This window comes from Giraffa tippelskirchi, chromosome 3 (assembly GCF_054371585.1).
Source record: "Giraffa tippelskirchi isolate mGirTip1 chromosome 3, T2T-mGirTip1v1.2.pri, whole genome shotgun sequence".
Taxonomy (NCBI): domain Eukaryota; kingdom Metazoa; phylum Chordata; class Mammalia; order Artiodactyla; family Giraffidae; genus Giraffa; species Giraffa tippelskirchi.
Window position 1 is genome coordinate 7,280,053 of NC_137277.1, and position 12,389 is coordinate 7,292,441.

General features: G+C 59.9%; 1 protein-coding gene across 1 annotated transcript in view; it reads left to right on the forward strand.

Moving 5' to 3' along the window:
• Nucleotides 1-583: 583 nt before the first annotated feature.
• Nucleotides 584-12,389, forward strand: part of MYO15B (myosin XVB) — a 30,574-nt gene continuing 18,768 nt past the window's right edge. The window contains 20 exon segments of the mRNA XM_081575317.1: nucleotides 584-3,272; nucleotides 3,659-3,722; nucleotides 3,887-3,996; nucleotides 4,169-4,258; nucleotides 4,577-4,673; nucleotides 4,925-5,028; nucleotides 5,194-5,257; nucleotides 5,408-5,521; nucleotides 5,662-5,823; nucleotides 6,673-6,786; nucleotides 6,900-6,958; nucleotides 7,034-7,166; nucleotides 8,203-8,298; nucleotides 8,546-8,677; nucleotides 9,614-9,739; nucleotides 10,859-10,936; nucleotides 11,142-11,260; nucleotides 11,349-11,394; nucleotides 11,546-11,670; nucleotides 12,087-12,204. Coding sequence (XP_081431443.1) covers nucleotides 1,207-3,272; nucleotides 3,659-3,722; nucleotides 3,887-3,996; nucleotides 4,169-4,258; nucleotides 4,577-4,673; nucleotides 4,925-5,028; nucleotides 5,194-5,257; nucleotides 5,408-5,521; nucleotides 5,662-5,823; nucleotides 6,673-6,786; nucleotides 6,900-6,958; nucleotides 7,034-7,166; nucleotides 8,203-8,298; nucleotides 8,546-8,677; nucleotides 9,614-9,739; nucleotides 10,859-10,936; nucleotides 11,142-11,260; nucleotides 11,349-11,394; nucleotides 11,546-11,670; nucleotides 12,087-12,204 — 4,017 coding nt within the window. The 5' untranslated portion in view covers nucleotides 584-1,206.

The following is a 12,389-nucleotide window of genomic DNA, read 5'->3' on the forward strand; positions in this document are numbered from 1 at the left end:
TGAAGTACAGCAGCTTTTCATTGGCTTAGTTTGACACTTTCTCATTGGCTGAGCTATTGCCAGGCAAGGGGAAAAACTTTCTTCCTCCAGCTGGCAGCAGTAAAGTTGTGTCACTTCCTGCCCGAGATCCAAAGTACATTTTTTTTCTCTTGGGATCTATATCGAGGTGAACTGGTTAAGTGTATAAGGACGCCCCCTTCTGGCCTCTGGCTTCCATTTAGTGAGTGTTTCCTTTATTAATTTTCACACTATCGATAAAGAATTGGTTAAACTATGGCACATTCATTTGCTGGAACATTACGAAGTTGTAAAAAAAAGATTTTTACAGTTATGAAATCTCCCAGTTAATCTGTTAGAAAAAATCTGTTCGAGTGAAGCACCATGAGCTAGCAAAACTTCCACCTGTTGTCAAAGGGAAAAATAATACTTGCTTTTCTCTGCCTGGATAGCTCTGGAAGGAAATACAGGAAATGGGTAACCTCAGGGGAGAATGAATAGCTGTGGGTCACGAATGGGAAACTTTCATCTTCTGGACTACTTGTTCAAAAAAATTAAATATTAGGGCAACACACACATCTGGGTGCTCAGGAATTTATTGGGGTCTGATTATGTTCCATGACTAAGAAGCATTTACTTCCTTTATACCAGTCCGAGGTGTACATTTATGGTTTATGCAGTTTCCTTTAAATTATATTTCACAATCTAGAAGAACAACAACAAAATGAACAACCCTCACTGTGTTCTAGCCGTGCACCAAGGTCAGCCTGGTTCCAGCCTCTGAGGGGCTAAGGGAGGAGGGTGGGTCCCCCTAGAGCCTCCCCAGGACAAGGAGGATGGCCCAGATGGGTTCTTTTGGCAAACCCCACCCCCTGATGCAGAAGCAGTGAGGTAGGAGCAGAGCGCGGGCCCCCTTGGTCAGGCCCGGTGCCAGGCTGGCCGGGCTGGCAGCACGGTTGCCCTGTCCACAGCCTTTGTCCGCACCTGCAGCTCTTCTTTCCTGATTGGCCTCTGCTCTATTGTTGGCCGAGGAGGTCAGGACCGGCAGCCACCTGCATTATTGATGTCCACGGGTACAGCGGGAGATGTGGGGGTGGGTAGGTGGAGCCTGTAGCCCCCATCCGCGCAGTCTGTGTAATGTGGTGCTGAGGGCACACCTGCGGGCAGCCGGCTCCTGGGAAGAGGAAAGGAGAGAGACACTGGGAAGCCATGGGCAGGAGCAAGGGCAAAGGGCCCCGGCGCCCAGAGGGACCCAGGAGGCCCCCCACGGGGGAGCAGGAATCCGGGTCTGCCAGCGCAGACAGCGCGCCCGGCCAGGAACACCAAAAGGGCCACCGTAAGGCTCATAGGGAGCCCAGCACCGGGCGAGGCCAGGAGCCCCCGGGTGCCCACAGGAAGCCCACTGTAGGGGATAACAGGGACTGCAGACGGGCAGAGACGGGGCCACCACCGGAGGCCGAACAGAGACCAGGCAGCGGGCACGCCCGTGGGGGATGCCAGCCTAAGGAGAGCGACAAGCCGGGGGCCGGCCGTGGGGGGCGCCTGGAGGAGAAGAGTCCCCTCCGAGGAGGGAGGACACGCGAGCGCGACCGCCGGAGAAGGAGAGGGGAAGGACGGGGACGCTCGGCTCAGCGCGGCCGCCCAGGGACACGAAGCCTTGACCGGGACACATCAGGCGGAGACGGGGCCAGCTCCTGCCCGGACAGCGAAGCCCACGAGGCCCAGGAGAGCCGCAGCCAGGGCGGTGGGGCCCCAGAGCGGAGGCCCAACTTGGAGCAAACGGACATGGGCTCCGGGAGCATTCAAACCAGCGCAGAGTCAGCGCTGGAGGCGCCAGGAGCTCCCCGGAACAGCGACAGCCTGAGCAGCAGTCACGGCAGAGGCAGTGACAAGCCCCCCTCGCGGCCCCAGAGTCCAGAAGGATCCGCAGCAGCGAGGCCCCAGGGAGAGACCGAGGATTCCGGGACAGACCCAGACTCGAGTCAGGAGGGGGTCGGGCCTAGACGGAGCCCAGGGGCAGCCCCAGGAACGACCCGCGGGGCCCCTGAGGCCGGCGATGCTGACCCGGGCAGAAAAGCCGCAGTTTCCAGCCTCCTGGAGGGCAGCCCCCCGTGCATCCCCCGGAGCTCGTGGGGTTCTCAGGACCCCAGGCAGGGCGGGGATGCAAGAGATGATGGGGTGCAGCCCGAAGCTGAGCCGAGGGGCGCCCCGCCCGAAAAAGCCGAGGCCTCGACCGCCCGGGGTCAGCGCGGCCAGGTTGGAAAGGTGGTGGGAAAGGCGTACGAGGCGGTGGGCATGAGAGACGCGGGGTCTGGGGGAGACGGGCCGCGGGCCCCAGCGCCGCTGGCCGCCCTGGTGGCGCTCCGCAGGCTCCGCGCGAGGCCCCCGCCGGGCCCCGCTCCCCAGGCCGCCGGGCCCCGCCGCGGCAGCCTCAAGGACCGGCTCGTGCGCGTGGCGCGGGCCCTGGGGATCCTGCGGTGGCTGCGGCTGCGGCTCCAACGGCGCGCGGGCGGCACGCGGGGCCCCGGAACCAGCGAGGGAACGAGCCGCGGGCCGGGGCCGCGCCGCCGCCGTCTAGCGCTGAGCCTTGCGGGCGTCACGGGGCTGTGGGGGCGACCGAGGCCTCCCCCTGGCGGCGGCCCGAGTTCCCCGCAGGTTGCGGAAAGCCCAGCTCACGACCCTTCGGAGGACGAAGACCCGACTCCAGATCCCAAGTTCGCCGTCGTGTTCCCCAGGATCCACGGGGCAGGGAGGACCTCGAGCCGCCAGAGCTCAGAGGAAGGGTCTGCGGACGCCCCCGTCCGGGAGGGGCGCGATTGGTCCCGTGCGGGGGCGCCTGCGGACAGTGCAGGGCGCAGGGCGAGTGTAGAAGGGGTGGCCGGGTCCCCTCGCGGCTCTCTCAGCCCGAATCCCCATGAGGAGAGCCCCCTCGACGAGAGCGGCTCCAGCAGCGAAGCGGAGCCCGAGACCTTGGGAGCCGCGGCTCCGGTGCATTGGGCGCAGGGCTCGGACCCCCACGAGGACCCCGGGCTTGGCACCGAAGCGCTGCTGCCCCGACTCACCTTGGAGACCCGCCGGCGGCCAGAGGGGAGCCCCGGCCCCCGCGGGTCCCTGAGGGATCGATGGGAGCCAGAGGACGAGGTGGAGGAGGCGCTGGAGAGGGACCTGGAGCTGAGCCTCCCGCCGGGCCGGGAGGCACCTCTCTTTGCCGAAGACGCTGACAGCAGGAGCGTCGGGGAAGGCCTGGAAGACATTGAGGACCTGGCCCGGCTGCGGTGAGTGGGCGCCGTCCCAAACCTGCCCTGCCTGGGTCACACCTTCTCCTATCCCTCCCTACCTCCAATTTTTATGGAGAGTCTCCTTCAAAGGGGTTTTGCCACACAGGGTCGTCAGGCTGGAAGGGGCAGGCAAGGGGAGAGAATCCAGGTGCCCCTTCTTTCTCTAGTTGGCATAAAGCTTCCTTCTGGGTCAGCAGCCTGGTGCTGCCTGTAGCACCAACGGTGGGATCTCTCATTCAGCAGGGGTTGGGGGGGGGGCTGTGTTACGCACGGGCTCAGAGAGGGTGCGGGACTTGGTGGAGGTGTCTGCAGCGAGTGGCGGCGCTAACCCAGGACCTCTTTCTGCTCCCAACTCCCCTCTCCTCCACCCCACGGCCCCTCAGGCCAGTGTGCGACAGCTCTGTGCTGCTGTGTCTCAAGAAGAGGTTTCACCTGGGTCGAATCTACGTATGGGGGATCCAGGAGGGGGTGGTGGGCTGGGATTCCCTTTCCTCTGGGATCAGAGGGCCCTCTGGGCACCCCACCCCCCAGAATGTCTCCCTCCATCCTTCTCCCTGGGCTGGGTGCTGAACCCTACCACATTCTGATGAGAGCTTTCGCTTTCTTCCCAGACCTTCGGGGGGCCCCTCCTGCTCGCTCTGAACCCCCGCCGACCCCTGCCTCTCTATGCACCTGAGGTCCTGGCCAGCTACCGCCCTGGGAAGACCCCCAACACCACCCCGTATGTGAACTTGCCCCACCAGGCCTCTGCTCACCCTGAGGGGCTAGACCCCAGCACATCCCACTGACTGAGGTCCAGGGGACTGTGGGCAGGACCTGCCTACACCTAGGAGGCCCCAGGTGCCCATCGCTGGTAACCTTCTCTCTCATCTGCCTCCACTCTCCTCCCCCAGACACATCTTTGCCGTCGTGGCATCGGCCTATAGCCTGTCTGAAAGCACTGGGCAGGCCACCTGCATCCTTCTAGGGTGAGTGGTGGCTGAGTCCTCAGGCCGCGCTGAGGGCCAGGAGGAGGGTGATGTGAGGTCCGTATTTGAAGCTGCCCATCAGGTCCACTGCTGGGCAGCAGCTCTGGACTTGCTAAGACCGTGCCCCTTGAGCGAGGTATCTTGGGGACTTTTATTTCTGTTTGGCCTCCCTGCCAAACAGATCTATGGCCCCGGATCTATGTTTCTGCATTTCTGGGAGCCTCCTTTAGGGTGGGCGTCACTTCCAGATGGCCACATCCCCACTTTGGGGCTCATTTGGGGTCACCCTATGTGCCCCTTCCTGGAAGCCCTGCCAGCTCTTCCCTCCTACAGTGGGCACAGCGGCTCTGGGAAGACAGAGGCAGCCAAAAAGATGGTGCAGTTCCTACACAGCCTGGAGCGGGAGCAGACAAGGGAGAGAGGGTGTCAGGTGAGGGGCAGCTCGCCATTGCCCAGGGGTCCAAGAGGGACTTTCCCACTCCTCTGGGCCAGGAGAGTGGTCTTCAGGCCTCTGGCTTCTTCTCGGAGGCAGCCCCAGGCATTGCCTACTGCAGGGGCAGGGTGGGCTGGGGAGACCGACCCCTCCATGGGCCAACAGGGCTCCCACATAGTGTCCTCGCCTGGGATGCCCCATTAGAGGCTGCTGCGCCCAGAGATACTTGAATGTACCCCCCTACCCAGCTGGATGCTGTGCTGCCCCTGCTCAGCAGCTTTGGCCACGCGAAGACAGTCCTCAACGCCAATGCCAGCCGCTTCGGCCAGGTCCTGTGCCTCTGCCTGCAGCAGTGAGTGACGGGGGTCCAGGTGGGCAGGGGCACCCACGGCCGGTTCCCCGGATTGGGAACCTGAGACTGCCATCCTTGGGTCCAGCCCTCGGTGGGTCCCATCTGAGCAGGGGCCCCGGGCCGTGTGTACCCTGGGCACCCTCACCCAGTGTCCTGTGCCCACAGTGGGGTCGTCGTAAGCGCTTCTGTGTCACATCACCTGCTCGAGACCTCAAGGGTGGTGTTTCAGGTACAACCCCAGCCCACTGCTCCCAGCGTGGGGGAGAGGGAGGTGCTGTGACCCCTCAGCACCCCAGCCTGCCTTCCCCTGGGGGCTTGTCCCTGCTCCCCGGGGCACAAGCCCCGGCTGCCGCTCCCCCTAAGCCAGTCCTTCCCCGAGGCCCAGGCTGAGCGGAGCTTCCATGTTTTTTATGAGCTGCTGGCGGGGCTGGACCCCGTGGCACGGGAACAGCTCTCCCTGCAGGGGCCAGAGACCTACTACTACCTCAACCAGGTGAGGGGAGGCCCTCCCTGGTGCTGGGCGACAGGGCCTGCCCAGGGAGGGATCCCAGCTCGGGGCCTAGGCGAGGGAGGCTGTGGGAGGCCCGGCCCTGTCCCTGACCCCTCACTCCTGAGCCCTGCTGTGCTTGGCAGGGCCGTGCCTGCAGGCTCCAGGACAAAGACGATGCCCAGGACTTCACAGGACTGGTGAGGGCCCTGCAGGTACTGGGCTTGTGCACTGAGGAGCTGACCGCCGTCTGGGCTGTGCTGGCCTCCATCCTGCAGCTGGGCAACATCTGCTTCTCCTCGTCAGAGGTGAGCTTCCACGGAGGCGCTGGATCGGCGGTTTGGCTCATCTGCATCATCAGGGCAGCGGTAACCTCAGAGCACAGGAGGCCACCCGCAGGGCCTCACTGCTGTCCCAGAAAGTGGATGGATTTCCATCTTATAAATGAGAAAACTGAGACTAGGGTCTTCTGCATCTGTACTAATCCTGTCCCACTAAGGCACCACCCTAAGACGGGAGCTTGGCATTAACTGAGCAGCTATGATGTGCCTGAAACTTTACATACATACGTATATCTGTGTGTGTATATATATATATATATATATTTTTTTTTTTGCTTCACCGAGCAGCTTGCACGATCTTAGTTCCCCAACCAGGGATCAAATTTACACCCTCAGCAATGATAGAGCAGAGTCCTAACCACTGGACCATCAGAGAATTCCCTGCATACAGTCTCCTTTTAAAAAATATTTATTTGGTTGCGCCAGGTCTTAGTTATGGCATGAGGGATCTAGTTCCCTGACCAGGGATCAAACCTAGACCCCTTGCATTGGGAGCGTGGAATCTAAGCCACTGGACCACCAGGGAAGTCCATTTAGTGCTCCTGAGCACACCGTCACATAAAGCTTATTATTTCCCCTCTAACAACAAGACAGTGGAGGCTCAGAGAGGGAAAGAGAATTGTCATGGCCACCAGCTAGCGCAGAGGTGAAGTTGGATTTGCACTCAGGCCCTCAGACTCCAGAGCCAGCCCCCCCACCCAGGTCTACCTCTGGGTCACGGGCACCTTGCCGTTCTGAGCCCGAGACTGCCCCCATCCATGGGAAGCAGCCAGTCCACGAGCAGAATGCTCCCTGCTCCCTCCCACCTCCTTCCAGAGGGAGTCCCAGGAGGTGGCCGCCGTGTCCAGCTGGGCTGAGATCCATGCCGCAGCCCGGCTGCTGCGGGTGCTGCCCGAGCGCCTGGAGGGGGCGGTCACCCGGAGGGTCACGGTGAGCTCGGGGGTCCTGGGCAAGCGGGGGCCTGAGCAGACCAGCCAAAGGCTTGGGGGGCCCTGGGGTGGGCCTTGGGCCTGGCGCACCACCTGCACATTCTCCGCCCTCAGGAGACGCCCTGTGGCCAGGTCTCGAGATCCCTGCCCATGGAAAGTGCCATCGATGCCAGGTAGCCCTGGGGACAGGAGAGAGCCGTGAGCGGGCCTGGCCCCTGCTGCACGGGGCTCACTCGCCATGCCCCCAGGGACACCCTGGCCAAGGCCCTGTACGCACGGCTCTTCACCTGGCTTCTGAGGAGGGCCAACGCGCAGCTGGAGTCCCCTGCGGAGGCAGGCAGAACGGTTACCATCACTGTCGTCGATGTCTACGGCTTTGAGGTCACCCCGGGGGTGGGGCCCAGAAAGAGGTGTCTACCTCGTCCTGTATATTCCTGGGGACCCCAGCAGCTATTCTCTGGGGCACACTCGTGCACTGCTTGCCTCTCTGACCATAAGATGGTCCATGAGACAGCTGCACGCTCCGTAGGTACAGCCGTCTGCCCTGTCCAGTCGTGATGTCACCTCTGGAGAGTTCTGCCTGCTTGGCCTTGTTGCAGAGTCTCATGGAGCCTTGAGGCAGTGAAAGACCGTAGGATGGGTCAGCCTCACTTCCTGTGTCCAAGAGGCGGGGGGAGAAGGGGACTCCCCCAAATCACCCTGAGTTTCCATAAGCTCGTCACCCCTTCCCAGAACATCCTGCCCCCTCAGGCCAGGGAGGAGGGATGAGATGGGCACTGTTCACTGTCCTCTGCTCTTGCCTTCTCTCCAGTATGTCCTTGGTGACCATCCCCTCTCTGTGGAAGGGGATGACCATGGCACCTCTGTGTGTGTATGTATATTCATGTGCACATTTGTGTGTATTTTAGAGCACGTACAAAACTCTGTACAAAGCTGCATGAAGTAGGGGCTTTGCTAGGCTTGCTAGTCAAGTGTTGGGGGTACAGAGGAAGGAGCCGGGACTTCCAACAGGAGGACTCCTAGAAGGCTTCTTGGAGGTGGCAGCCTGGAACTCTGCTTATGAGAATGCGGCATTCTGATAATCCCTGAGCTAGGCTGTAGGAAAAGGTGCCTTCCAGACCACAGGATGGCTGTGATCAGAGGCCCGAAGGCTCACAGTGGTGCTGAGACAGAAGGCAGGGGGACAGCTTGCTGGAGGGAGGCCTGACTGGGGCTGGGGCAGGACTGAGGTGGCCGCACACTGGGCCGGGGTGTTTGGACTTGACCCTGGAGGCGGCAGCATCAGCCCTGGGGCAGCATCCTGCCTGCTTCTGGGGAGGATGTGGGCAGCTTTGGGAGGGGGGAGAAGGGCACCAGGCCTGTGTGCTGGCCCCCCTAGCTGCCCTGGCCCCCCACCTCACTGCCCACATGCCCCCAGGCCCTGAGGGTCAACGGCCTGGAGCAGCTGTACAACAACCTGGGCAGCGAGCGCCTGCAGCTCTGGTACAGCCGGCTGCTGCTGGCCCAGGAGGAGGTACGGGACTGGGCTTGGAGGAGGCAGGGGATGCCCAGCTGTTGCCTAGAACAGAGGCCATCCCTGGGGAAGAGTGGGCACTGCACTGAGAGCCCTGCCCCAGAGCCCCCTTGCTATAGGCCATCTCAGTCCTTCCAAGCCTCAGTTTACTCATCTGTACAATGGGAGGGTCAGCCCTGCTCTGGCTCGGATGAGGTCCCCCATGGACACGGGTGGTCTCCTTGAACCAAGTGCTGGGTGTTCCCAGGAGGAGTGTCAGAGGGAGTTGCTGCCCTGGGTGCCCATCCCCCAGGCCCCGCAGGAGTCCTGCCTGGACCTCCTGGTAGACCAGCCACACAGCCTCCTGAGTATCCTGGATGCCCAGACATGGCTGTCCCAGGTGAGCCCCTCGTGTTGGGGGACAAGGAGTTGGGGGAGACCCTGGTGGCCAGGCCAGAGCTAGCAGGGCCTCCCAGGGGAGGAATAAAGTCTGAGGTCCTGGCACCCTGCCCACAGGCCCTCAGCACAACTTGGGAAGGCAGTGGGCATACTGGGTTCAGATCTCTAGTCTCTGGATAATCCTGAGCGAGATGCTGACCTCTCTGAGAGTCCTCACTGCAGGAGGGGGACCACCGTGCCTGAGGGGCCTGGTGGTGCGGACTGTACAGGCTCCGCGAGGGGCGTGGGGTTTCATCAAGATTCGTTGTTATAAGTTCTTAAACTCCATAAAATAGCCTCTTACTGGATGATTTTTTATATGTGAATCTTAACAAAAAAAACCCTATGTCTGTTTAATGTTTCATTTAAACGTACTGTATCCTCCCCCCTTTTTTATTTTCTTGGCCGCCCTATGTGGGAGCCTAGTTCTCTGACCAGGGATCAAACCCACACTCCCAGCATTGGAAGCATAGGCTCTTAACCACTGGCCCGCTAGGCAAGTCCCTGGATGGGTTCTGTATCTGTGAAAAACTTGTTCAGAAACACCTGTAACTCTGAGACCAGACTCCCAGGAATCATTGCCAAAACTGCCTTCAAGTCCCCCAGCCCCGTTTCTTTTAAATAATTTTATCAAATGTTCTCTAAGCCGCCAAATCTTATTGACTGAGGTGTGCAAGGCTTCCATGTTTTTTCTTGACTGTTCAAAGTAGTCCCTGGGAAAGAGGTTGCACCCTTTATAAGGACTCAGATATGGAGCGACCTCCTAAAAAAGTTTGGGGACCAAACCAAAGCTCGCCGTGTGTTCAGTGTCTGTGGTTTAGGGGGGCAGGGGAGAGAGGCACAGCCCTGCCGGGGGAGCCACACCTGCAGAGGCCTGAGCATCTCTTCCTCTCATCAGGCCACGGACCACACCTTCCTGCAGAAGTGCCACTATCACCATGGCGACCACCCACACTACACCAAGCCCCAGCTGCCCCTGCCCATCTTCACCGTGCGACATTATGCCGGGACTGTCACCTACCAGGTATCGGGTGAGGGCAGAGTGACCCTGGGGAGTCACCTGACGGGTGAGCGGGGTAAGTGTGGGGAGGCCTCTTCCAAGGCTTTAACCATCTCTCTCTGCCTGGGCCCCTCTGCCTCACCTACTGCATGACTTACTGAGCTCTGGGCAAGCATTGTGGGATGGGGGAGTCAAGGCCTTGGGACCCTCCAGACCCAGAGGGGCAGAGCGTATGCATGGGACCTGGCTCTGATTACCTCAGGCAGTCTAATTCTCCTTCTGCGCCTCCATTGTCCTCATCTGTAAAATGGGGAGGGGAATCTGTCCTATAGCATTGTCCTGAGGATTAATGTAGTTACATGGAAGTGGTGGGACAGGTGCCTGGCACATCCGAGGTACTCAGTAAGGGGACCTCCTCCCCCCTTCTGAGTTTTGTGATGACTGCACACCTACCCAGGAGGAGAGCTTCGGGGGGTGGGAGCCTGGTATAAACAGTATAATTGGGTGACCAGTTTAGGGTGGATCAAGTTATCCTTGTGGGTGTGAAGTGGTATCTCGTTCTGGTTTTGATTTCTCTAGTGACTAACGATGTTGAGCATCTGTTCATATGCTCCTTGGTCATTTGTGTATCTTTCTTAGAGAAATATCTGTTCAAGTCCTTTGTCCTTTTTTTGAATTGTGTTGTTTTTTATTTAAACTGAACTGTAGGAGTTCTGTACATTAATCTAGATACTAATCCCTTATCTGAAATGTGATACTTCCTTCCATTTTGTGGGCTGTCTTTTCACTCTCAACACTATATTCTGATGCACAAGAGGTTTTCATTTTAATGAAATCCAGTTTATTTTTCGTTTGTTGCCTGTGCTTTTCGTGTGTCTATTCAGGAAATCATTGCCAAGTCCAGTGTCATGAAGCTTTCTCCCTTTGTTTTCCTCTAAGAGTTTTATAGTTTCACGTCTTACATTTAGGTCTTTGATCCTTCCATTTTGAGTTGATTTTGGTACATGGTGTGAGATGAAAGCCCACCTTTGAAGCTGGACTCTTAACTCAGAGAGAAGAGGCTGGGTCACCTGACGAAGGGACTGGCTTCCACGCGCCTTCTCTCCTTGACTTCCCCTCCCCACCTCACATCGTCTCTTGCAGGTTCACAAGTTTCTGAACAGAAACCGCGATCACCTTGACCCTGCCGTGGTGGAAATGCTTGCCCAGAGCCAGCTCCAGGTGCCTCTGCTGGCCCTCCTGTACCCCCCCCACCCCGTTCTGTCCTCCTCGCCCAGACAGTTTTGCCCAAGGGGCTGACCTTCAAGATCCTGGCACCTTGAACCTTTGGCCAGCCCACCCCAGCACCCCAGGGAGTGGGGATGGGGGCAGGCTGGGCTATGGACGGGCCCAGGTGAGCCGGCGCAGTCCCTGTCTCACCCCACAGCTGGTGAGCCGCCTGTTCCAGGAAGCAGAGCCTGATGAGCTCGGGGCAGGACCGGGCAAACCCACGCTGGCAGCTCGCTTCCAGAAGTCCCTGGAGGACCTCCTAGCCCAGCTGGGCAGGTGAGAATAGTGGCCCCACAGCTGACCCCTGGGAGTTTGAATAGGGGGGTCAGTCTGTGCTCATGTGACTCCCCTTTCCACCCACGAGGAGCCATGTCTACCTCATCCAGTGCCTCAACCCCAATCCAGGAAAGGTGAGCTCTCCCAGCACCTGGCTGCAGGGCCCTCCCACCCGTGCCCTGCCCTCTCAGCACCCCCGCCCCTCCCATGCCCTGCCCTGTGCTCCCCATGGCTTTGAGCCCCTCGACTCCACGTCCTTGGCTCTGCCGCACTGCCTGGCCACAGCTTCCAGGTCTCTTCGACGTGGATCACGTGGCAGAACAACTGCGCCAGGCGGGCATCTTGGAGGTGGTGTGCACCCGCGGCGCCAACTTCCCCATTCGCATGTCCTTCCAGGCCTTCCTGGACAGGTAGGGCCCAGGATGGGGGTGGCAGGGACCTCAGGGCCAGGACTCACTAGGCAGGCCCCCCTGGAGTGGCGAGCAGACCTGGGGCTCCTTCTGGGGAAGACGGGCCCACTTTCCCAGGGACCCTGGGCCAGCCGGCCAGTCCTCCCTCCTTCCATTCTCTGACTCTCTCCTTCTCTCCCTCCATCTGTGTCTCCTTCCTCTATCCGTCACCTCCATGCCTCTGCATGCCTCTGTGCGTTCATCCACCTCTCCTCTTAGCAAAACTCTCCTGGGTGTCTGGCACATACTAGGTGCTTTCCATAATTGCTGTTGAATGACTTACAGACTAAATGGACCTGAGGGTCTTGGGGATCAAATGAGTGTGGGGAGAGGTGCTCGTGTGCTTATTCTGACCGGAGTTATCCATCCCTGGGCAGGTTCCAGGCCCTGGGGACCGAGGAACAGGGCGAGCTCTCTGACCGGGAAAGGTGTGGCATCATCCTGAACCAGGTGCTGACGGCTGAGTCACTCCTCTGTCACCTGGGAGCCACCCAGGTGGGTGGTGTGTGTGCAGAGAGGCAGGGATGTCTGGCAAGTGGGAGGAGCATTCTGGGAACTTCTCAGAATCTGGTGGTCCTTACAGGTGGTGGGGAGACAGAGCAGGCTGGGTATCCCGGGGACCCCAGGAGAACGGGTTGCCTGGAAGGCAGCTGAGGCCTCGGGAGAAGGGCAGGGTGGTC